At 36.9% G+C, this 27203-nt stretch overlaps 1 protein-coding gene across 1 annotated transcript in view; it reads right to left on the bottom strand.

The window, feature by feature from the left end:
* Positions 1-27203, bottom strand: part of LOC150093024 (ras and EF-hand domain-containing protein-like) — a 261389-nt gene that overhangs the window by 176087 nt on the left and 58099 nt on the right. The window contains exon 5 of the mRNA XM_090413512.1: positions 4703-4798. Coding sequence (XP_090269638.1) covers positions 4703-4798 — 96 coding nt within the window. The remainder of the gene's footprint in view (positions 1-4702; positions 4799-27203) is intronic.

Genomic DNA, 27203 nt, shown 5'->3' with positions numbered 1-27203 from the left:
ATGCTGCTTGGGAACTGACAAAAAAAATACATAACAGCATCAGTGTGAATGTATTCTGAAAATCAAAAGGCTAAATAAGGTATGCGTAAAATGAACGAATGAGGGGTTAAGCATGAAATCTGGAAGAAGAAGGCACTTTAGATGCAGTATAAGATGAATGTACTGGAGTATAAAGAACAAGCCAGGAAAGTGACTCAGTAAGGACAATGAGCAACAAAAGGTATGAGCACAATGAGCAGAAATTAGCAAATCAGGAAAATGAAAATCCTGGAGAGTTTTTTTAGATATGTGGGAAGTAGAAGGAAGAATGATCATGGTAAGATTGTGTTAATGGATGCAAATTATTATTATTATTATTACGTAGCACCTCCAGGGAGTCGAAAGACTCATCAAGAGAGGGGCACTTACTCTACAACTCTCCATCTCCACCAATGCACCACCGCAACTACCATCATCTACACCAATGCCATCTACCGCCATTCGAATCCATACCCATAGCAGGATTCGAGCCCGCAGCCTTTTTGCTGGAGAGCAGGGATGCTAACCGCTCGGCCAACCAGGCCAAACGGTAGATTAGTAACTTCTGCAGTAAACATTGTTGTGGTATTCAGTGATCAATTTATAAGGGTGTTTCATCTTTGTCAGGATGAAATTATGAGAAAATTAAGTGTAGAAGACACTAGAGATGATGGCTTAATTGTGAGTGAGCATGTGGTATCTTCTTCTCTCTTCCATCATCTATGTAGATGATGATGATGAGACAGAATGAACTCTTTCCACTTCTGTCTGTCCCTGGAGAGTCCGAACAATTATGTCCAGTTTGGTGTCTCTTGTTGTGATTTAGTTTTCAAGCGCTTTTATTTTGTCTATCCATCTAATTCTGGGATGCCCTTTGGATCTTTTGCCTTCCATTGTTGTATTCAGGGCTTTAACTGGTAATCTTTCTGTTCCCACTCTGGTCATATGAAATTTTGTTTCATTGCAGTCTTCTTTCTTGGATTTTGTCTATTATTGTTATTTCTTGTTTTAGTCGTTTCCTTATGTCTTCGTTTCTTAGTCGATCCAGCAGAGATACTCCAAGTAATCTTCTTAGCCAACCCATTTCAGTAGTTAATAATTTTTTCTCTTTGGCTTTTTTGAGATTTCGGCATTCACTTCCATAGAGAAGTATTGGGAGGACCATTTTTGTTACTTGTTTAATGTCTCTTGACTTCCATATTTTATTTAGTCATCCAAAAGTCTGGGATGCATGGCTAATTTGTCTGTTTATATCTTTTGTAATTTTGCCATTGTACTCAATTATTCCTCCAAGGTAGGTGAAGTTTTCTACCTGTTCTAGATTCTTACCATCAATTTCAATTTTCAGACTGGTGTTTCTTTTACCTATTTGCATTTTTGTTTAATTTTTGTTTTGTCTATATTTAGGTTTAATCCAAATTTTATACATTCTTCCTTTATTTTATCAGAAATTCATCGTAGATCTTCTTCCTTATTTGCAAGTAAATACTTGCAAATAAGGAAGAAGTCTGCAAATTTTAAATTTGTTATATTTTACCCACATATTTTGATTCTGGAGTCTTCTTTGTTTAAGGCTTACTGGTTGCATCTTCCAGTGTAATGAACAGGTCTGGTAACAGCTTGCATCCCTGTCTTACTTCACTCTCTCTGTGTGTGGAACCAGTTGGTTAAGGTGTCCTCCACTTGTACTACACTTTCAGATTTCTCATATAGATTCTTTATTATTCTTATACATTTGTTAGGAATTCCAAATTCTTTCATAGTTTCCCATAATTCTCTTCTATGGACTGAATCAAATGCCTGACGAAAGTCAGGCATTTGATTCAGTCCATAGAAGAGAACTTTCATTCATTCATTGAATAAGTGAATTCAATTCATTCATCCAATGAATGAATTGATTCATTGATTGAATCAATTCATTCAATTCAATTCAATGAAATTTATATAGCAACTTTGGTTGTACTCTGGTTGTACTCCATTAGCTGTCTTAAGGTGAATAATTGATCAATTATGCTTCGTCCTGGTCTGATACTTGCTTGTTCTTCTCCTAATGCTAGTTCTATATATGGCCTAATTTGTTTTTGGAGTACTTTCATAAAACCTTACTTGGAATACTGAGGAGACTAATGCCTCAGTAATTACTGCATTCTGTTTTATCTCCTTTTTTGTATATAGGAGTTATAACTAATTTGGTCCAATCGCTAGGTATTGTTCCTATCCTGCGTTTAAGAATTCTGCATGTATCTGATCAATACCAGGTGCTTTCCTAGTTTTAAGTTTATCTATTCTGTGTGCTGTTGTTTCTTTGGTAAAGATATTTGTTTCCTCTTCCATTTCAGTGACTGGAATAATAATATCCTGAGAGCTATTTTTATTATATAAATCTTTTTGTTTTACTTTCAATTAGTTGTTCCTCTTTGTTTTTGATCATTAGTTGTCTGCATCTTACTATTTGTTTATATAATCCACAAAAGTTATTTTCTTTTGATAGCTTCTCTGCCATTTTGCATTTTTCTTCTAACCAGTTATTCTTCTCTCTTTTAATTTCTAATTTCTATGATTAATATATTATATTCATTTCTGTTATAATTCTGTTTTAATTTCATGCTTTTTCCTTTGGTCACTTAACTTTTTACTTAATTCAAGATCCAATCCTTTTTACTTTCTCTTTCTGTGTAACCTATTGTATTTTCTGTCGATTTTAATATTATTTCTTTTAATTTGCACCAATATTCTTCGAATGATGTTTTATATCTTGCTTTAATTATCCTAGGTGAGATAGGATTATAAGACAGTAGAGAGTTTTGAGCCTTGGGTTTTAATATAAGTGCTACTCCCTTTTGGTGTTTGTTGTCCTCCCTGCCTGGAGTTAAAATTTTGTACTGTCCATGGTGAAATTCTTTTTCCAGTCCATCTGTTTCACAGAGTCCAATCACTTCCCATCTGTAGTTGTCTAATTCATGTAGTAGTATTTCCAATGCTCCTTCCTGGTGGAAGGTTCTTACGTTCCATGTTCCTATGCTTTCCTATCTACTAGGTAATGTTTTGTTCCAATAACATATTTTTCACCTTCATTATCTTGGTTCCCGAATAGTGGGTGCGTGACCCTTGTTTGATCAGGTGATGGTCAAGCTGGCGTGCTTCTTTAGGTTGGTTTGAATTCATTCAGTTTCAATTGTTAAGTTTTGTCAAGTGTCAACCACTTGACTTGAATACCTTCACTTATTTTAGCTTGTGAGTTGACATAGTTTACTGGGTTGTGACCACTACCAGTTTACAGTAGCTTATTGCAGCCATAAGTGAGAGTTGGGCATCCAGTGAGAACCAATGCAGCTGAACCACAATTATGTGCAACCGTCCAAGTAGTTTTTCAATGGAATTTATATACTGACAAGTGCCTATGTGTTTTTAAATGACTTTGTCATTATACAATGAGTGACACTTTATATAGTTCAAAACTATATGGCTGATAACTGAAATGCCTGACTTTTACCACAATTAACTGAATGAGAAATAATCTTTTCAACATTTTGAAATAAAGCAACAGATAAGACACTAAAACTCATTCTTTCTATGGCATACAAGGATACAACCAGGCAAGAGAGGAAGCTTGGATACTTTTCTATGTTGTGATTTCAAACAATACTTTAAATGAGAGCTAAAACTTTCATCAGAGGTGAAGGTAGTGCCACCAGTAAAACAAATAATAGAAAACTTTTGTAATGCTAAAGTTTGCTTATGAAATGCAAATAGTTACCTATTTGCATTAAGAGGTTTAGCAATTTTCTGAGCATTGATATTTGTGTAATTTATAACATGAATTGTAATGATTTTGAGAATAAACTGGATGTCTTTTTGTGCTATTTCACTTCCATTGTTGTCTTTGCAAGGAGAGTTAACTTTATTCATAATGATCTAGTAGTTTTCATCTGACTTGGTTTTTCTTTTGATGTGGCTGGATTCCAAGGTGTTTGATAATACTAAGTAAATAACAAAGTGTGGGTTCGATTCCTGCCCATGACATGAGGAACCTACATCTGGTCTCTTTCAACTAAAGGTGAGTTAGCTGATCTCATATAGAGGTAGAGGGTTTTTTCATCCAGAAACTCGGGTTTTTCATCCCATAGAACAGGCAAACTGGCCCCATGAACACACATCTACAGACATAAGACACTCCTGGAATAAGGATTAACCAACCTATTCCATAGGATTTTAGTCTCGAGCACCTACACACTGAAGGTGGAGTCTATGTGTGAGGGTAAATCAGGATCAGGATAACAAAGGGAAAAAACTTTCAACAGAAATAACTTCCTCATATCCTTTCAGCACTCTTTTCTTGCTCGGCCAATTGTGCTGTAGCTCCCATTAATTCTAATGCCTCTTCAGTTTCTTCTGTAAACAATTTTTCAATTACTCAATTTATTGTGCCACCTGGAAACCATATTTTATGTACCCTATTATTCACTATACCTCAAATAACTGAAAGTGAATAATACTAATTATCCTTTGAAACCTGAAAACTAATACATTAACTAAATAATACAACATTAAAACACTACTCTCTGAGCATTTTAAACATCACCATATCTTCAAAAACTAGAACTGAGTTTCTATTGAACTTAAACTGAATGTGAATTGTTTTTTGTTTTTAATGTTTAATTCATGTTTGTAAAAGATAGGTTACCTTTGAAAATAATGAGAGATGTCGCTGTAGTTTATCCATCTCAACAGACATGTTTCGTTTCAATTGTTCTTTCTCAGCTTCCACTTGCTCTCGTGCCTGTAAATAATCCAAAATTTTTAGTTTTGTCTTTGGCAGATAAGATTTTGAACTAATAATTTATATCATAATAAGGGCTATTCTAAATGTAATGCCTGCTGTCTGCATGCACACAGCATTTGGAGTATGATTAGTTAGCCTTGAAACATGTCTGGTCTTTTTATGTTCATTCATCCCTCTATGACAGTTCAGTGGTGTGCAATGACAAGTTAAAGCATGTAAAATAACATGTAAAATAAGCATGTAAAATAACACTATTAAATTTTTGAAGCAGAAAAATGTAAATGCTACTAAAATTCACTGATGATTATTATTAGCAAAAGACCTCCATGAAGTCAAAAGACTCATTGCAGGTAGCACACACACTGTTACACATAATGTCCATCAAACTGTACTTTTAACTCATTCAAAGTATCTCTGCATTCACCACAATGTCAGGCAATACATTCCGCTCACTAATCACTCTCTATGCAAAGAACTTGCTCCTTATGCCCCTGCTTACAACCTCTTTAAACAGCCTCTAGGGATGGCCCCTTGTTTTACAAGATTCTCCCATTCTATGAAAAATTTCTTCAACATTAACCCAGTAACAACCCTCAATCATATTCACTCTTTCTCCTAATCACACAACTTTGCAAACTGCATTCTTTCAATCTCTCTTCATATCATACATCTCAAAAATCAGTTACCATTTTAGTCAGTTTTCTCTGGACCCTTTTCAACATATCCTTATCACCACGAATATCACAAGACCAAATCTGTGCACAATAATCCATACTAGGGCTGATCAAGGCCTTATACAATAAAAACGCTAAGTTTATACAATATAAGTTATACAATAAGAACCTCTTTATTTCTACAATCCTCCGTATCGTTGCCATAATTTGATGTGACATCATAACAACTTATGTAACGTGACCTCTGAACTTCTGCTCCTTGTCCACAACCACTCCAAGGTGTCCTATCTCCTCAACGTCCAGCATTATTTCAAAGATGAATACAGAAAGATGAATATATGGATGCTTGGGCAAGCGATCATGTCTCCTATAAGGTCCGTGCTAGGGAAAATCGAAAATGCTGGCAAGTGTATTCCTGTAAGCTCTCCAGTCAAATTTTGTACAAAACTTTCATAGTTTCTGCATTCAGCTTTGAAATAATACTGGATTTAATATCTACTTGATTTATATAATTTTGCATCACTGAAATGAAGCCTTTTGGCTCTTTATTTTAGTAAATACTTTATGCACCGACCGAGAGTTCACTTACGAAAAATACACCTCTCCGACACTTAGAGTTCCTTAGTACTGAACGAGAGTTTTTGTTCTCTTAAGGTTTCTGCCTGGTCTCTGAGGAGAACCAACCAGTTCAAAACAGCCGTCAGGCCAGTGAAACCTATCAAAATGGACCAATGAATTTCATCACCCAGTGTGAGACTGATGTCCCATTTGTTGGAGGTCTGAAGTGGCTTGAAATCTCATGTTAGTTCTCTAGAGCAGGGTTCCAGATTATGTAATAAAAAAACTTTTAAAAAATTCTTCGTCCACCTAATATACTGTATTACAAGTTTAAAACCTTTTGTGACTGGGAATTACATAAAAAAAAATGCCAGAGTTATGTTTGAAAAACTTCACAAGGAATATATTATTATTAGACACCTCCAGGGAGTCCAAAGATTCACTGAGGGAGGGCACCTGCTCTACAACTCTGTCTCCACCACTCAATCCACCAACTGACTGCAACTACTCCAATGCCATCTACTGCCGACCACCACCACTAGTATTTCCAAAGACAATCACAAGCATCCATGCCCACAGTGGTATTCGAACCCACACCCTTTTGGTTGGAGAGCAGATACACTAACCACTTGGCCAGCCAGGCTGGCATATCATTATTATTATTATTATTATTATTATTATTATTATTATTATTATATACAACGAACAAATAAAATAATATAAGAAAAATGGAATTTTAGCACTGGCAAGTAAGTTTTTCTTTCCTTCTGGGAACTCAATATTTTAAACCTTGCAATTAAAAAAAATTACCATAAATCTTACACTATTTCAGATAATAATACCATTTAAGTTTAGGAACCCAAGACTTCACCATTGTCAGAAGATGTCAGTTATCTGGTTGAATAAACTAGATAGATGTTTGGTTTGATTGAATAAGCTAGATAGATGGGCAAATGAATGGGGGTCTCAGTTTATGGCAGAAAAATGTAAGGTTTTGAGGTTTGGGACACATCGATGGGACGCTGCATACTCTATGGGAGGAGTTAAACTGGAGGAAGTAGGGGAGACAAGAGATCTGGGGTTGATGATAGATAGAAACCTGAAATTTAGGGGACATATTGCAAAGGTAGTGAAGGTAACACAGAGGATTGTGCAATAATGAGAAGGACACTGACCTGCAGAGATAAAAAGTTTATCATTCAGTTGTATAAGACTCTGATCAGACCACATTTAGACTACTGTTCTCACATCTGGTCCCCAGGATTTGAAAGGGATAAATTAACTGTGGAAAGGGTACAGAGGTAGATAACAAAGATGGTTTCAGGACTGTACAATGTTAGTTATGAGGATCAGCTGAGGGAGTGTGGACTGCAGAGTTTGGTGGATAGAAGAAGGAGAGGTGATATGATTGAGACTTTTAAACTGTTGAGAGGTGGTTACAGGGTTGACACTGGGGAGTTCTTCTGTTTGGTTGAACAGCAGGAAGGAGTGATGATAAGGGGCCATCTCTGGAAGTTACGAAAGGAAACTGTGAGAAAGAGGGTAAGGAGTGGTTTCTTTGCATAAAGGGTGGTTGAACCATGGAATGCATTGCCTGATAGCGTGGTGAGAGCGAGAACGGTCAATGCATAAGGAGTGGTATGATAGACTCTGTGTTTCCTAGGAGGGACCTCTCTCGATGAGTCTTGATAGACTTGTGTTTCTTAGAAAGGGCCTTCCACGATGAGTCTTTTGACTCCATGGAGGCCTGAATAATAATAATAATAATAATAATAATAATAATCTTCCCATCTCTGGTTTCTAAACATGGAACTTTTTTTTCAAGTCATTTCAAATAACTCCAATAAAGAGGATAGTGGTCTTGCACTGGACTATGAAATTCATCTTCCACCTAAAAACCACTCGCAAACATCAGAATTCAAAGCCACAACCTACTGGTTGAAGAGTGAAAGCAGTATACACTCAGCCAATAAGGCTAGGCTACCCATTGTATTTTAAATAGATTTCAATGTTTGATGATTCTGGTTAAGATAACGATGCACTTTATGTTTACTTTTTCCAAGGAAAATTATATTTTTTTTATTAGAAATGAGTTATCTTAATACATTTACATGATGACAAAATGCCTCCCATAAGCAACTTAGTCATTAATTGTCAAATGAAACAAGCAATTAACTTAATATGAAGATTCAGTGTTTTTGAAGGATATAATAATAATAATATTATCAAGTTAAATATGAGAGTATTATTATTATTATTATATAGAAACTTCCAGGGAGTCCAAGGACTAAATATTATAAGTATACTTAACTTAAATTACCTCTTCGTAAACACATATGCATAGACGATGCACTTGTCACTTGTCACAGTAACTTCCACATACTCACAGTCCAGTAAAAGAAAAATCAGGTCATCACCGAACACACTCTTACTTGGCTTCCAGAGACAAACCCTTACTCTCATATGCTGGAAGATTTCACCTACTTTCTACAGTAACATCCACTCACTCAGAGTCCAATAAGAGAAAAATAGTTCTGACCAAACACACAGTTATTCAGCTTCCCTTATTCTCTCATACTTAACTTGTATTATGCTGTAGGATACCTTCATCCAAACTTACAAAATCCATTTACCAGTGTCTATGTCTCAAGCATTGCACCTCTCTCACTTTTTTGCTAGGATTTCTAATGCAAAATCTCTCCTCATTCCACAGTTTTAATATCATCTAAGTTACTTCTCTCTCTCTCTCTCGCTCTGCTATTTTACTCATCCAATCAGAATCCTGAAAACAGACCTGAGCCTTGTAGTTAACAAATGTAGTCATATCAAGGCCATGAGAAGAGGCATAATAATTTCCTTATTTTTACAAAGCAGAGTCCTTCTTGGCATCATAGTTGTCCTCAATGTCATTTTAAAATCCATTGCAATTTTGCAACTTTGAAACCCTGCAACCTTTATTTGGGCCAAGTGTAAAATAAGATTACCATTAAAATGCATTATGGGATACCAAGGCAATTTAATATGAAGTCATTTGCCTCCATATACAAGTAGAATGTAAATTTCGGATTAAATATTTGAAGTGGGTGGAACGTTGAAGATGAAATATTGCCAATAAGAGGTGGGGGGTATAGAAATAACTAACTGTTTGGCTGCTGTAAAGGAAGTGTGTCAGTAGCATCAAATATGGGGTGGGAGAGTTATTGGGTTTATGAAATTTAGGTAAACCATATCTGGATTGGGGGACTAAAAGGTTTGAGTTTTTTTTACTATTCCAAGGAAGCCAAAATGTGACAATTTCAAGGTCTTTTTAACGTTTTTTTCTGGGAATTATTATTATTATTATTATCTGATCAGGGTCAAGGACTCATCAAGGGAGACTATAAATCACCCAAATGAGCTGTCATACCTTCTTTTAAATTCATTTACACAAGATGCACTCACTACCACTAAAGGCAAGCTATTCCACTCATTCACTGCTCTGTGACAGAAAAAACCTAGCTTTTACCCCTTTCTTGACTGTGAACAAACGTAACTTCAGTGGATGCCTCCCCTGTGTTCTTTCTCTCCACCTTCCATATAATGAAAAATTTCATCAGATGATATCCTATAACAGCCATTCAAAAGTTTATAGACCACTACCATATCACCCCTCTTTCTCCTGCTAACCAGAGTCTGTAATCCACATGCTCGCAATCCGTCCTCATAATTTAAATCCCATAATCCCAATTTGTAACTTTGCAACCTTGCAATTCTCTTCCGAGTTGTGTATGAAACTTTTTTATGATTTTTATTATTATTATTCAGGCCTCCATGGAGTCAAAAGACTCATCGTGGGAGGTCCTTCCTAAGAACATAAAGTCTGTCAAGAATCATCGAGTAACTTCAAACGTAAGAAACACAACGTCTATCATACCACTCCTTAAACTCATTGACCGTTCTTGCTCTCATTACTCCATCAGGCAATGCATTCCACGGTTCAACCACCCTCCGTGCAAAGAAACCACTCCTCACCCTCTTGCTCACAGTTTCCTTTGTAACTTCCAGCAATGGCCTCTTGTCATCACTCCTTCCCGCTGTTCAACCAAGCGAAAGAACTCCCCAGTGTCAACCCTGTAACCACCTCTCAACAGTTTAAAAGTCTCAATCATATCACCTCTCATTCTTCTATCCACCAAATTCTGCAGTCCACATTTCCTCAGCCGATCTTTTAACTTCAAATTCCTATCCACCATTACGCCAAGATTCCTAGCCTCATCAGTTTTTTGTTGCATAACCCTACTAATATAATATACTGCTGGAAATCTCATCATCATTATTATTATTATATATCGATGAGTCTTTATAGACTTTGTGTTTCTTAGAAAGGACCTCCCACAATGAGTCTTTTGACTCCATGGAGGCCTGAATAATAATAATAATAATAATAATAATATTATTATTTTTTTATTATTATTATAATATTATTATATTATTATATAATTATTATTATTATTATATAATATATAATAATAATAATTTTTTTATAGTTTATTATCTCTCAAATAATTACATGAATATACTAATATTTAGGCAACAATGCATCTTTTTCTTGCAAAATGGTTCAGTAAGAATTATAATTACTCTTAATATCATTATCATTTGCAGAATTTTTCATTGCCACAAGAGTAAAAAGTGTGTATTATTACCATTAATAATAATCATAGTAATCGTGTTTATTATTAATGACTCACAAGTTAAACAATATTACTTATGTTGCAGTTTACATAATGATAATTTTTTTAAATTTAAATTGTAAATTAAATATATAATTTTAAACTTAAATATATAACTGAAGTATTACTATCACATTTTCTGTTTACTATTAGAATTCATTACAGAATGTTAAGTGAATAATGTTAGATAAATACTACTACTGGGATGTAACTCAACTGCACCCTCGAAGCTTTGTAATTAGCTTATAATAATAATAATGATAGTATTATTATTATTATTTTTATTATTATAATATTATTATATAATTATTATTATATATTTATATAATAATAATTATTATTATAATTATATAATTATATATATAATATATATAATTATATTATTATTATTATCACTTTTCAAAAGTCTATCATCACTTTTCAAAAGTCTATCATCACTTTTCAAAAGTCTATCACCCAAGTGAGGATATCTCTGTACCTGTAGCAATAACTAATGTGAGAATTGAAGCTAAGAAATCAGAGGTATTTAATATATTGCAAAATTTAAATGCAAACACTGCTGTAGGTTTAGATGGAATATCAGCTCGGGTGTTGCGGAATGTGCAAAGGAAATGTCAACTCCTCTTACTTGGATATTTAACTTAAGTTTGAACTCTGGTATGGTCCTTAGGGAGTGGAAGTTAAGCAAAGTAGTTTCTTTGCATAAGGGTGGCTCTAAAACTGCAGTAGTTAATTACAGACCAATCACCATCTCAGGAGTAGTGGTAAAAGTATTGGTAAAGTTGGTTAAAGACAAAATTTAAGAATGGGTGGATCAGAATATGATACTCTATAGAGGCCAACATGGTTTTGTTAAAGGTAGATCCTGCCTTAGCAATCTATTAACTTTTCATAATAGAATGACATCTGTGTTGGACAAAGGAACTGGCTACACAGTGGTACTTCTGGATTTTGCTAAGGCTTTTGACAGGATACCTCATGAAACACTGTTATGCAAATTGGAGCAGATGGGAATGGATACTAAATTGGTGATATGGATAGGAGAATGGCTCAGGGAGAGAAGGTGATGTATGGAGGAGCCAAGTCCAGGATGAGGCAGGTGACCAGTGGTGTGCCTCAGGGCTCTGTGCTTGGGCCATTGTTGTTTAATTTGTATATAAATGATATAGGAAATGGCTTAAAGGGAGATATTCAGTTGTTTGCTGATGATGCAAAGTTTGGTAGCGCAATAAAAAATCAAGCTGATGTTGAAAGTTTGCAGAATGATTTAATTTAATTTAAGCTGCTAAAATGGGCAAAAGATAATGGATGTCAGTTCAATGTGGAAAAGTGTAAAGGTATGCATTTTGGAATTAAAAGATTACCAGCTGTGTACTACATTAATGGAAACAGTACTCCAAGAGATTGATGAGGCTAGAGACTTAGGGGTGTTGGTGGATAGGGAGATGAAGTTTAGGGGACACATTGCTAATGTGTCCAAGATTGCACATAGAATTACTTGGTTGTTGAGGACCACACTGACATCCAGAGATAAAGAGGTTATTATTCCCCTTTATAAAACATTGAAACTTCCACATTTGGATTACTGTGCTCAGGTCTGGTCACCTGGATTCCTTGGAGATGAGGAGACTGTGGAGAGGGTTCAGAGAAGAGTGACTAAGTTGGTGAGTGATGTAAAAAATGCTCCCTACATTGACAGATTGAGAACTTGTGGATTGCGGAGGTTGGTTGATAGGCGGAGAAGAGGGGATATGATAAAAACATTTAAATTACTGAAAGGTTTTTATAGGATTGATGCAGGGGAAATGTTTCAGTTGTGTGATAGTGATGGAAGAACAAGAGGTCATCCCTGGAAATTAAAGAAGAGTGTGGTTAACAAGGGTGTGAGAACAAGGTTTTTTGCCTGGAGGGTGGTGAATGAGTGGAATTCATTGCCTGACTTAGTTGTGGGCTCTTCATCTGTAAATGAATTCAAGAAGCGATATGACAGATATTGTTTTGCTAGTTTGGGTCTCCCACGATGAGTCTACTGACTCCATGGAGATACCCATAATAATAATAATAATTATTATTATTATTATTACATGGCACCTCCAGGGAGTCCAAAGACTCATTGAGGGAGGGCACCTACTCTACAATTTTCTGTCTCCACTAACTACAACGAACCACCATCTACACCAATGCCATCTATCGCCAAACACCACCACTAATATTTTTACAGACAATCACAAACATCCATGCCCACAGCAGGATTCGAACCTGCAGCCTCTTGACTGGAGAGCAGACAAGCTAACCACTCAGCCAGCCAGGCTGGCCATATCTGGCAGAATCTGGCAGGCTGGCTAAATCATACCAAAGTCGATAACTTTACACTTATTAACATTAAACTGATAGCCATTTTCTTTTGCCCAAATTTATTCAATTTGCATTGGAGTTCCTTGTGGTACCCTATCAATGGCTTTGCACAACCCAGCAGTATCATCATGTAGCCATTTCCTTTATCTAACTTAGCAGTCACTCTATTATAAAAAGTTAGTAAATTACTAAGCCATGACCAACCTTCTCATATAAAGCCATGCTGCTCCTCAGTATTATATTCTTATCCACCTAATCCTGAATTTACTCTCTGACCAACTTTCCCAGTACTTTTACCATCACTCCTGAGATACTGATGGGTCTATAATTTGCCAACACAGTCTTAGAGACTCCTTTATGCAAAGGAATTATTTTCCCTTCCTTCTAAATCTCCTGGAACTTTGTCAGAGCTGAGACTTAAACAACTTAGAGGCATTGCCAGTTCTCTTGCAAATTCTCTTAAAATGCAAGCTGATTTACATCTAATTCTATAGCCATTTTCATCGAGATTCTGCATATCCCAGGCAGTGGCGCACCCAGAGGGGGAGGTCAAGGGGCCCCTGGCACCCCCAAAGAAGAAAGAAAAAAATACTAAACATTTTCCAAAAATCTTTTCCTAATTAAAATTCATTTTTTTATTTATGTTGCGTCGTGTCTTCTATTTCTATACTACTATGAATTAGTGGTCACATAAGGTGAAAATACCCTACAGCTCTCGGGAATCACAGCTGCTGTGAACACAAGGTGAACAAAGTAGTGCTTCAGCAGACTGAGTGCTGCTTCGTTTGCCCGAGCCAGGCCAGAGGAAATCACGGATAGGATATACATGTATTGGCGATAATTGCAGATGCTCAGTCATAGATCATATGCAATGCGTAGTATGTATTCTTAAATCGTCTACTCAACTTGCCCCCCCCCCCCCCCCCCCCCCCCAAGATTAAATCCTGAGTGTGCCACTGATCCCAATGCACCACCAATTCATCAATCTCTATTACAGAAATATTCTCCACTGGATGACATATTCCTACAAAGCGGTCAGTCTGAACAATTTCATCTGCTTCTGTCCATGGCCATTCTTCCTTTTATGAAATGAAATGAAAGAACATATGACACATAAAAATGACACATATGAAATGAAAGAACTATGGGATTTCCTTTGTCTGGAAAGAATTCCTCCTCATAATCTGATTTTGCTTCCTTATCATGCTGGTCACTTCCTCCTTATATACACTCCATATTCTTTTTTTTTTGCAGCTCATGGTTAATAATACTACTCAAATTAATGGGGTCACTAGTATTGAGGAACAAATATTTCTTAACTACTTCCCTTGCATTACCAACCTCTATTCCTTCAAATTCTTTTATCTATTGTACTGCTTCAAGCTTATAAGTCTATTATAGTTCACCTGCCTTATAATCCCACATAAATTCCTTCTTCCTTAATGCTTCTGCACTCCTATTCATTCTCCAAATCAGGACTACATGATCACTCTCACCAACTGAGGAGATATGACATTTCAATCACAATCAGATCCTCTGATACTATGACCAAGTCTAAAACTTTTGATCCCTATGTTCTCTCTACCACATGCTTCCTATGATACTTGTCACTCAAAAATTCCAAAAATTCATTTCACTTATGTGTTTGCTATTTCCATTACCTAATTTATACTGCTATAGTTAATGTCCTCCCATAATGATTGTCCTTTTGCACTTGCCTGACTAATGTAACTAAAACATTTTCTGCTCATCACCATCTATATTCTCTGGTCTATAGCAACATCCTACTAAATATCCCATCCTGTTCATCTCACATAATCACTTTTATTAGATGAACAGTGCTCATCTAATAATCTCACACCATATACTCTCAAAGCCATTTCCTTTTGTACCATTTACCATTTTCATTTCCCTTTTCCATTTGTATCCTAAGAGGACACAATTCATCGCTTATCCTAAGTAATGTTCCACCAAAATATGTTATGCCCTTCAATTTTTATCTATATCATCTGTCAATAAAATTTCGATATTTCCATAACTATTATTACTCTCCACTGACTCCACTTGGCTTTGCAATATAGCATGTGCTCTCACATCGTCCAAGCTGCCATTCAGAAATTCCACCTTGACCTCTCTAGTTATTCTGCCCTAATGGACTCACTTGGCAAGAAGGATGTAGAAACTCCACATGCCTACATCCTTCTATATTCAAATACAACTCTTCCATACAGACCCTTTCCATCATCAAATGCACTCCAAGCATCTGCATATATCAGATCTAGAACAGATTGGTAGAATAGATAAGAGTAGCAATTTTCCAGCAGGGATTAAAAGCTGTGTAGAGGTTGTACTTTTTTAAAGGCCTCACTATTTTTTCCAATGTGCACCAGATATAGGGAATGGTGATGGCATTTCTGAAGGGATGGGAGAAGAATTGATTATTTTTTTAATTCTGTAAGCACTGTAGCCATTGGACAGGAAGGTGTGTTTTACAGGAAAACCTCACTTAACGTGATTAATTAATCCATCAATTAATGTGTGCTAAGTGAAACTGCTTTAAGCAAATACAATAAACAATAAGAATAATTATAATTCATCCATCAGTTAGCGTAAATTTGGAAAAAAATTTACAGTAGTCGTGATATTGTATATTTTGGTTATCGAGAAGACTGGGTCAAAACCGAATGCGTAACGGTGGAAGACAAGATGAAGGATAAGTTTTCATTATTTAGTTATTTCATTTTATTTATTTATATCTAGTGTACTTAAATGTTCTATTTGTAATTGTTTGTACTTTTTCTTATAGTTACTTATTAGCATTTATTTTTTGACACTATTTTGAATAATAGTGGCAGTGGCAGTTAAAATTGCAAATGGCGAATTGCCAAGTCCCCCGCCATTTCAGGACTCCACTTTGCACGATATCATACGGGATTTTGTAGCATGCGGGACTTGTGGAATGTATGCGTCCCGCGATTGTATATGTGGCAGGAGAGAGAGAGAAGGGGGAAAACGTATGTGCGCAAAATGCAGGCAATGGGAGGAACTTGGTGATTTAGAAATGACCATAACTGACCTTGTTGAGACTATAACTGACCTCATCGAGTCAGAGACGGGAGATTTTCCACCACGTAGAGAGATGACTGGTATGATAGAAGGTGAGAGAAGTAACAACAAAATAAGAGTGGGGAGTATGGAAAGGTTGGATGATATTCAGAAGTTTTAGGAGATAGTCTCAATTGGGAGGATGAATGGCAAACATGAGTGGCAGACTTACAGAGAGAGATAGATGAGCTGAAAGAGCAGGTGAAATGTCTGGGGAACGAGATGAGAAGTGTGAAAGATGAGATTAGGCGGATGGAAGAGACGTATGCAAGGTGAATCAGAGGAGGACTGAGAGAGAGTTATGGGAATGAGAGAAGAGGAGAGAATAGGAACAATAGAGGAAAGGAAACAAGAGAGTTATGGGAATGGTAGAAAAGAGAGAATAGAAACAGTATAAGAGTGGGAATGAGAAAGAGAGTTATGGGAGTGATAGAAGAGGAGAGATTGGGAACAGTAGAAGAGAGGGAGAGAGAGTTGTATGAATGATAGAAGAGGTGAGAATAGGATAAGTGGAAGAGAGGGAATGAGAGAGAGTTGTATGAATGATAGAAGAGGTGAGAATAGGATAAGTGGAAGAGAGGGAATGAGTGTCAGATATAGAAATGATAGAAGAGGAAAGAATGGAAACAGCAGGAGAGAGGGAATGAGAGGAATGCAAGGGAGCACAGGACTAGGGATAGAGTGATGTCAGGAAGGCAGGTAAGTAGGGGAGCACAGAGAGAAACTGTTACAGGAGAGAGAGTGAGGGATGCATGTGAGCAATTGAGGAATAGGGTGGTAAGAGGTGCAATGTATGGGGACTCGATGATTCGTGGTGTTCAAGATAGGATGCGTGAGGAGTGTTTGCCAGGAGGAAAGATAGAACGTGTGGCTTTGGCAGTTAAGAGAGGTGAAAGCATGGATGAGATGATTGCGATGGTGGGAACAAATGACTTGAGTGGTGGTGTAAATAGGGCAGCGAGAGATATGAAATTCTTGCTTGAGGTGGTACGAAAGAAGACACAGAGAGGAAAGATAGTGTGTGTGTTGCCTAGGTATGATAATGACGAGCTGAGCAGAAGAGCAGTGATATTGAATGGCATAATAGTGAGAATGTGTCAGAAGAGAAGGGTGGAATATGTGGATGCTTGGAGTACGTTTGAGGGCAGAGAAGAATTGTAGGAAATGCAAGAGACTGCTTGCATTTGAATGAGGAAGGACGTAGGCATCTGGAGAGATTGCTGTTCTGAACGAGTCAGTGTGTCCCAGTAGGGATGGTAGCAGGGGTGGCCTCTTGTGGGAATGGGTACTTGGGAGAAGGGGGACGACATCAGGTAACGTTGAGCACAGTGGAGTCTAGAGGGGATAATGCTGGGTATAGAAACAATGGCATATTTATGCTTTATACTAATGCCAGGAGTATTCGGAATAAGGGAGAGGAATTGGTGGCACTGATAGCATTGGCCTGGCCAAAGATTATTGGGATCACCGAGAGGTGGTTGACAGAAGAGGATATAATAACAGGAATGGAAGTAGCTGGGTACAGCATTTTTTGGCAGGATAGGAAGGGAAAGCGTGGTGATGGAGTACTGCTTATGATAAGTGATGACCTATGCCCTCTAAGAGTGGAGGCTTTGGAAAGCTGTGACACTAATGATTTTGAAAGCATATGGTGTGAGGTGGAGGTGGCAAGACAGGATACTTAGTGGAGTGTTGCTACAGACCAAGGAGCACAGAGGGTGGGGACCACGAGATGTTGAGACAGTTGAGCGTTGCAAGTGCAAAAAGAATGATTGTTATGGGAGATTTTAACTACAGCAGTATAAATTGGGGAGAGGAAGATGCATGTAGCAATAAGGGAATGGAATTTCTAGAATTCTTGAGGGACAAATGTCTTAGGCAACATGTAACAAAGGGAGCAAGAGGTTCAAGAGTTTTGGATTTGGTTATAGCATCAGAAGAGTTGATAATAACTGAGATGACATCTCTCCCACCAGTTGGAGAGAGTGACCATGTGGTTTTGACTTGGAAAATGAATAGACATGCAGGAGTATCAAAGAGATGGGAACGTATGTGGAATTATAAAGCAGGTGATTATAATAGTTTTAGACGTCAACTTAGTGAAGTTTCGTGGAGGGAGGAATTGGAAGCCCGGGATATCATTAGTGCTTGGGAAATTGTGAAGGAATATTTGTTAGCAGCAATGGTAAGCTGTATTCCACAAGTGAAGAAGAGGACACAATTTGGAGTAAAGTGGATGACAAACAATATTAAACAGGAATTGCATGCAAAAAAGAGGCTGTGGAAGAGATATAAGGAGACAGGTGAAGAGAAGATGCATGAAGAATATAAGACACAGGTTAGAAGAGTGACTAGTGTGGTAAGGAAAGCAAATCTGGAATATGAGAGGAGATTGGCCCTAAGATCCAAAGAAAATCCTAAGGAATTTTTTAGCTATGTGGCCAGTAGGAGGAAAAATGACTGTGGAAAAATGATATTGTGGGATAAAAATGGGAATAGAGTGACTGATGCAGAGGACATAGTGGAATTGTTTAATGAACACTTTATTGGAGTATTTCATCCTGGAGGAATCAATTTTAATACTGGAGGGATAGGGCAGGTTTGAGGTTTAGAGGCACAGGAGGCAAGTGTGTTCCACATACTGAGTACTCTGGATGTTAGTGAAGTGGTGGGACTGCATGGTATTTCACCACGAGTTTTGAGAGAATGTGCTAAGGAACTGACAGTGCCTTTGACCTGTCTTTTCAATGAAAGTCTGGCTGTGGGAAAGGTGCCCATGGAATGGAAGGAAGGTAACATAGTGCCATTGCATAAGGGCGGTAGCAGACTAGAAGTGTCTAATTATAGGCCAGTTTGTGTGTCATCAATAATTAGTAAGATCTTGGAGAAAGTAGTGAGGGACCGTATACAGCATTGGGCAGATGAGGGCAATGTTATCTGTGAGAGTCAACATGGATTTGTGAAGGGGCACTCTTGTTTTAGCAATATGCTAGCCTGATCACTTGGGTAGTACAACACCAGGGCAACTCCATGCAAAAGTGGAGCAAGCTCCGTTACTAACTTTAATATTCTCTCATAATGTAAAACCCAGAGATGTGTGTATATATATATATATATATATAGGAGCTTAGGAGCCTCTTAGGAGCTGGGTTTTACATTATGAGAGAATATTAAAGTTAGTGACGGAGCTTGCTCCACCTTTGCATGGAGTTGCCCTGGTGTTGTACTACCCAAGTAATCATTTACACTTGGGCTCGCTGATAGTTTTTTCGGCATGAAACTCTATGGATTTCGATCCGAGTTTCGTACCCAGCTATAAAAACATAAAGGGATTTACCATCCCCCCTTTCTATTAACATATTCGCCAATATGCTAGCCTTTTATGATAAAGTTACAAGAGCATTAGATGAGGAAAGGGCATATACTGCCATTTTCCTAGACTTAGCAAAGGCATTTGACAGGGTGCCACATGATAAGCTGATATTCAAGTTGCAGCACATGGATCTGGATGTCAGATTGGTTAATTGGATTCAAGACTGGCTGTCTGATAGGTATCAGAGTTGTGTATGGTGGAGCAGTATCAAAGAGGCAGAAGGTTACAAGTGGTGTTCAACAGGGTTCGGTGCTGGGACCTATACTGTTTAACCTTTATATCAATGACATTGTCCGTGGATTGCAAGGGGATATTCAGTTGTTTGCGGATGATGCGAAGCTGGGAAGGGTTATTAGTAATAGTGCAGATGTGGTAGCCCTGCAAGAGGATTTAAATAAGCTAGACAGATGGACAAATGAATGGGGGTATCAGTTTAAGGCAGCAAAATGTATGGTCTTGAGGTTTGGGACACATCGATGGGATGCTGCATACTCTATGGGAGGAGTTAAACTGGAGGAAGTAGGGGAGACAAGAGATCTGGGGTCGATGATTGATAGAGAACTGAAATTTTGGGGACATATTGCAAATGTAGTGAAGGTAACACAGAGGATTGCTGCAATAACGAGAAGGACACTGACCTGCAGAGATAAAATGGTTATCATTCAGTTGTATAAGACTCTGATCAGACCACACTGAGACTATTGTTCTCAGATCTGGTCCCCAGGATTTGAAGGGGATAAATTAACTGTGGAAAGGGTACAAATTCAGATAACAAAGATGGTGTCAGGACTGTACAATGTTAGTTATGAGGATCGGCTGAGAGAGTGTGGACTGCAGAGTTTGGTGGATAGAAGAAGGAGAGGCGATATGATAGAGACTTTTAACTGTTGAGAGGTGGTTACAGGGGGGTTGACACTGGAGAGTTCCTTCGCTTGGTTGAACAGTGGGAAGGAGTCATGACAAGGGGCTATCTCTGGAAGTTACGAAAGGAAACTGTGAGAAAGAGGATGAGGAGTGGTTTCTTTGCATGGAGGGTGGTTGAAACATAGAATGCATTACCTGATGGAGTTGTGAGATCGAGAATGGTCAATGCATTTAAGGAGTGGTATGATAGACTTTGTGTTTCCTAGGAGGGACCTCCCTCAATGAGTCTTCATAGACTTGTGTTTCTTAGAAAGAACCTCCCACGATGAGTCTTTTGACTCCATGGAGGCCTGAATAATAATAATAATAATAATAATAATAATAATGGTATAAGCTATATTAGAGGATAAAATTATCAAAGTTAATAAAAATCCATTGCTCAAATTTTTATTTAATGTGTAAACATTTGATTGAGCCACTTTTTTTTACAAAAAAATTAAGTAAAGATGATTGAATTGTGCTCGAATTTTTCATCTTATCATGCAATTTGTGATAGCTGGTGATTGCTTTATCAAGATTTCAGCGGACTTTGAAGCTTCGTTCCATATCACGATCAGCATCAAACAAAATTTCCTTAGCATACTCAATATGATTGAAAACTAGCTCAAGTTCTTCAAGTTCTCAGTTAGCTTCTTAGTCATAACATTCTCTTCTTTTTTGCACTCCTTATCTTTTTCTTCTTCATATGCACGCTGTTATACCGGTTGAAGAAGATCATTCGCACTTAAATCTACTGAATGGGAATCGAGCAAGTTTCTCACATCTTCATTATCCAGTTCATTACATCCAAGTTCTTTTCCAGTTGTGCTGATTTCTTCAATAATGTTAGATCTTGGATTTTGTGTATGATAAACTAACATAGGCTTTAGTTTAAAGTCACCTTCTGCATTGCCTCCTAATAAAAGTGTAAGACGATCTTTAGATACTTTGTATCCTGGTTGAGATGCTTCAGTTTTAGCTAGGAAAATGTTTGTTGGCATACGATTCCAAAAGAGACCAATTTCGTCGACGTTGAATATTTGCCAATTGTCATAATCAACCTCCTGAATTATCCTTTACAATTCTTCAGAAAACTTGCATACAGAATCTTTATCAGCATATCAGCTGTTCATTTTTTAAAAAGTCAAACCATCCTAAATGCGCAGTAGAGCTTTCACATTCCTCTTGAAATTTGGTCTCTTTCAATGAGGTAAAAAATATTGAGAGCTTTTGCCTGAATATTCTGTGTATTAAGAGGTATTGTTTTTCGGTTATAATCCTCAATCCAGAGGGATAGAAGATGCTCCATCTCTATCATTAAATGGCTTTTATTTTGGGTAATCTGCATGCTTAAAGAAGCATCAGCAAGTTTTCCTTGTTCTTTGTATTCTTTGCTCTTATTTATTATAGTCAAAACTGTGCACACGCTGCATCCCAGATCTCACACAATCGTTGTATTACTAGCGCAATTTCATGTCTCTTAATGACTTTGCTTTTCTGCTTGATGCAGATTGGTGACAAAAAATTTTGCATAACGTAAAATAAACTGCATTAACTGATTAATCACTTACTTAAAGCAGGAAATAGTATCATTTCACTCAGTGGTGCTAACTGATTGTCACACATATCGAATTTGCGTCAAGCGAGGTTTTCCTTTATATAGTTGAGTTCCGTTGAAAGAGAGGTTCCACTGGAACAAAGATTATAGGCTCTAGGTTAGAGCGTAATGATAATGTTGAGAGGGATGGTGGTGGGAAAGTTTGTGAATGTATCTGACTGTGTGAGTGGGTTTTCTATACTGAGAGAATTTTTGATGAAACATAATTTATGAGGGTCACAATTTTGGTTAAATTTGGTTTGGAAACTGCCTCAAGTTGTACATGTTATTTTTTAATTTAAATTTTAAAAAAATTTGAAGCTGGGGGTGCTTAATGGTCAAAGCTGTATAACTGAAAGGAGACCTCCACATAGCTTTTAAAGAAGTGCAGAGAACCAGTACTTCTGACCTAATGTCTTGTCCTCACCTTCTTGTGGTGCAATCTGTTAGGTATCTATCTGAATACTGAACAAACAAGGATGGGCTGGCAATTTTGGATTTAGCTGACCAAACTGTATTCTTAATAAATTTAGTTTAATCCTTTATCCAAGTGTGAGCAAACAAAGTTTGCACCTGAAAGTATCTTCAGGACTAGGGTAAGGTGGTACAACACCAGGGCAACTTGTTGCAAAGGTGGAGCAAGATACCAACACTCCTGTCTCAGTATCTCCTATAATGCAAAACACATCTCCTTGCAGATATGTCTAATGTTATGCATTAAGGAAGGGCCACTACCCAGACTAGTTTCGACCTTTATTGAGGTCTCTTCAGTGGGTCCTGAAGATACTTTCAGGTGCAAACTTTGTTTGCTCACACTTGGATAAAGGATTAAACTAAATTTATTATACTCTAACCAAGTGAAAAATAAACTTTCAACAAACTGTATTCTTATTGGCTTAAACCACAAATAAAATGTGGTATGATATGACAGAATTTCATGCCTGCTGGGGCATTGCCTAGTTAAATAAATCCCCATTGTTTTTGCCAGGGAACCAGGGTGAACAGCAAAAGTCAGCTACTGGAACAAATCCTGAAATACACCCCCAACTCAACATCACCCGAGTCAAAGATCGGTACTATCTAAGAAGCCTGAATGGCAAAGAAATGTAGCTAGCTGAGGAATTAGAAAACTACCAGATCGACATAATAGGAGTGACTGAAACAAAAAAGACAAAAACTGGTGAGATCTTTCTGAGCAATAAATACAAAATGTTATATTCAGGCAATGACAATCAAGGAAAAGAAGGAGTAGCCATAGTATTCAACACTAAATACAAGGCTAATCTTCTTGAATGGCAGGCAATAGCAAGTAGAGTGATGTGGCAAATATCAGAATGGCATATGGCCTATGGTCTCAAAAAAGGATCCACTAAGGTAGAAGTGGATTAATTTTTTGAGGCTTCAGACAAAGCAACTGACAGAATGAGAAAGTAGAATTTGGTCCTTGTTGGGAATCTAAATAGCAGAGTGGGAAATGATTAACTGACATACAAAAATATTTTGGGAAAATTTGGAGAAAATAGCAAAGCTAATAATAATGGCAAATACCTGTTGGATTTCTGCTCAGGACATGGACTAGTTATTACTAACACAATGTTCCAAGATAAAAATGTGCACAAATTCACATGGAGAGAAGAGGAAAAGAATAAGAAAGGTCTTGTTGAATATGTTATTATTGATAGTGAAGTTTACTCCCTGGTGCAGGACATTAAAATGTACAGAGGATTTGAAATTGGAAGTGATGACCATTTAGTCTTGAGCAGGATAAAATTGAATTTCACACTGAAAAGAAGAACATGTAAGAAAGTTTTAAAGTGAACAAAAGTTGAGCAGCTCTCATATGTGAACTGTAGACTAAAATACACAAACATTAATTAAGAAAAAATGAAACAGTTTGAGAACAGTAACCAAACCTTGGAGATTCAGTGACAAATCCTGAAGAAATCATTGACTGATTCTGCCAGAGAGGCATGCGGCGGGGTTGTCTGCAAGGAAAGAAAAATCAGAACTCCATGGTGGACATGGGAAGATAAAGAGGCAGTGAAGGAAAAGAAGAAAGCATATCAAACGTTCCTGGCAAATAAGTCAGTTGTGCTCTTAGAGAATACAGAGACAAATGTAAGAAAACTTAACATTGTGTAAAACTAGCTAAACAAAAGTCATGGGAAGAATTTGGTAAGAACATAGAAAATAAATATCAAGAAGGTGGCAATATTCTGGAGGCTGTTGAAAAAGCTCAAAAATGGAGGAAAGAGTGCTGTAAAAGGAATTAGAGATGATAAAAATGGCATGAAAACTGGTGAGAAAGTAATTACTCCATATCCTTGATGTATATGGAGTAATTACTTTGAAAAATTGCAAAGTGAAACAATCAGAGACAGCACAGTGGTAAAAAAACACTCACCAGGCATGCAATCAGGAATACATATCCATACATGAAGTAGAAAAAGAAATGATCAAGTAGGGAGACATAAAACTTGTGCAGTGGCTGCATTGCATAGTTCAGAAGGTAGAAGACAAATTCCCAATGATTGGAGTAGAACTGTCATAGTATCATATACATAAAGGGAAATTAAATTGAATGTGAGAATTATAGAAGTATTTCCCTACTGAGTGTTCCTGGTAAGATTTATGCAGGTATACTTGAGAAACAGTTCACAAGTATTGTGGAAGGGAAGCTTGGTGAAGAACAAGCTGGATTCAGGCCAAATAGAGGTTATCAAGATCAGATTTTCACTTTAAGACAAATAGTTAAGAAATTGTGAGAATATAACAAAGATCTGTATTTAAGTTTTGTAGACTTGCAAAAGGCATATGACAATGTGATAAGAGAAAAGCCATTCAAAACACTGCAGTTATATGGGTCAATGGAGCAATACTTAGTCTTTATTTGAGCAGTTCAGCAGTTAGAACTGAAGGAAGTACAGGAAGATGGTGTGATGTTAAATCTGGTGTCAAAATTAGAAATGTTAATCAAAATTGGAGATGTTAATCTCAGCTCTTTACTTTGTGCAGATGATGCTATACTCCTAAATAAATCCAGACAAGTCTCCAAGATTTCTGACTAAATTGAATAAATGTGTAATTTGGTCTGAAAATCAGCAATAGAAAGACATAGACAATGAAAATATGCAGAAGCAGTGAAAATATCAATTGCATGGTAAATGGAGAACCTATAGAACAAATAACACATTTCAATCACTTAGGCACAATTTTTAGTGAAGATGGTAAATTAAATATGGAAATAGACAACAGAATCAACAAAGCCAGTCTGGTAGGAAGTCAACTAAATAAATTTATATGGAATAAGAGAGAAATTAGTCAAAACACCAAATTAGTCTATACAAGACAGTATTCAAACCATTTTAACTTATGGATCTGAGAGCTGGGTTAGAAATAAAACACTTGACTAAAAAGTAGAGATCACAGATATGAGAGTCCTGAGAAAGATTAGGACATGAACAGATAGCAATACCATATTAAAAATGAGGATATTAGGAAAGAACTTGACACTGTTAGCATCCAGAAATGTGTTAGCAGAGCTAATCTCAGGTGGTATGGTCACTTAAATAGAAGGGGAGGGGGAGGATTAGCAAAACAAGGTTCTCTGCCAAGTGTTTTCTGCCAGGAAAAAGACCAAGAGGAAGACAAGATATATGTGGATTGATACAGAAAAAGTCCTTAGAAGACAGAAATATAAAGACAGAAATATAAGATCTGATAATGTTGGAGTATTGACATATAACAGATTGATTTGGAGGGAAAATTGGCGATAGGAAGTTAGTAATGATGTAAGTTCTTCATGTAGTACTATCACAATATCCTGAACAACCCTTGAGTTACATGTGAGGAATTTGATAATGAAAATTTGAAAACAAGATGAGTTTGGTTGGTTTCTGTTTTTTTAGCAATAAAAAAAGTTATTTATTCAGCTGACTACTTGCCAAAGCTTGTTTGGCAAGTAGTCAGATGAATAAATTTATATGGAATAAGAGATAAATTAGCCAAAACACTCAACTAACAGTATATAAGACACTGTTCAAACCAGTTTTCACATATAGATTTGTGAGTTAGATTAGAAATAAAGCAGATAATCATAGAAGTATCAGATAGGCAGTTCTGAGAAAAATTAGGAGGGAAGAACAAACAGGTGATATTGATGGTACATTCATATGAAAAATGAAAATATTAGATAGAAACTTGACATGATTAGCATTTAATAATATGTGAACAGAGCTGTTCTAAGATGATATTGCCAATTATTCAGAAATGGAGAGGAAAGGTTAAAAACAAGTATTTGATGTCAGAAATAAAGGGATTTTCCCTGATGTCAGTACTTGATCTTACAGATATGTAAGATCTGACAATACTGATGTGATGACAAGTGGCAGAATAATTTGGAAGAAAATTGTTTGATAGAAAGTAACAATGTTGGAAGTTTATTTTGCACTTGGTTAGCCTATAATAAATTTAGTTTAATCCTTTATCCAAGTGTAAGAAAACAAAGTTTGCTCCTGAAATTATCTTCAAGACTGAGGTAAGGTGATAAATTCCTTGGCAACTCGTAGCAAAGGTGGATCAAGCTCTCTTCACTCCTTGTCTCAGTATCTCCCATAATGCAAAGCACATCTCCTTGCGGACATGTATACTGCTATGCATTAAGGGAAGGGTCACTACCCAGACCGGTTTTGACCTTTATTCAGGTCTCATCAGTGGGAGGCAGACCCAGAGTGGTGATACTAAGCCAGAAGCAATGGAGACGTCATATTTACCTATACGAGTTAACAACCGGTGTGCCACCTTATTATTAAATTACTCTGGATTTAGAGAAGATGTTGGAAGTTTATTTGGATATACTTGGATAAAGGATTAAACTAAATTTATTATAGTCTAACCAAGTGCAAAATAAACTTCCAACATCTTTCTCTAAATCCAGAGTAATTTAATAAGAAGGTGGCACACCAGTTGTTAACTCGTATAGGTAAATATGACCTCTCCATTGCTTCTGGCTTAGTATCACCACTCTGGATCTGCCTCCCACTGACAAGACCTCAATAAAGGTCGAAACTGGTCTGGGTAGTGGCCCTTCCCTTAATGCATAGCAGTATACATGTCTGCAAGGAGA

The sequence above is a fragment of the Typopeltis vanoorti genome, chromosome 24 (assembly GCF_054136105.1).
Source record: "Typopeltis vanoorti isolate ZY-2024b chromosome 24, IOZ_Tvanoo_1.0, whole genome shotgun sequence".
NCBI lineage: Eukaryota > Metazoa > Arthropoda > Arachnida > Uropygi > Thelyphonidae > Typopeltis > Typopeltis vanoorti.
This window is presented reverse-complemented; position numbering and strand designations above follow the sequence as displayed.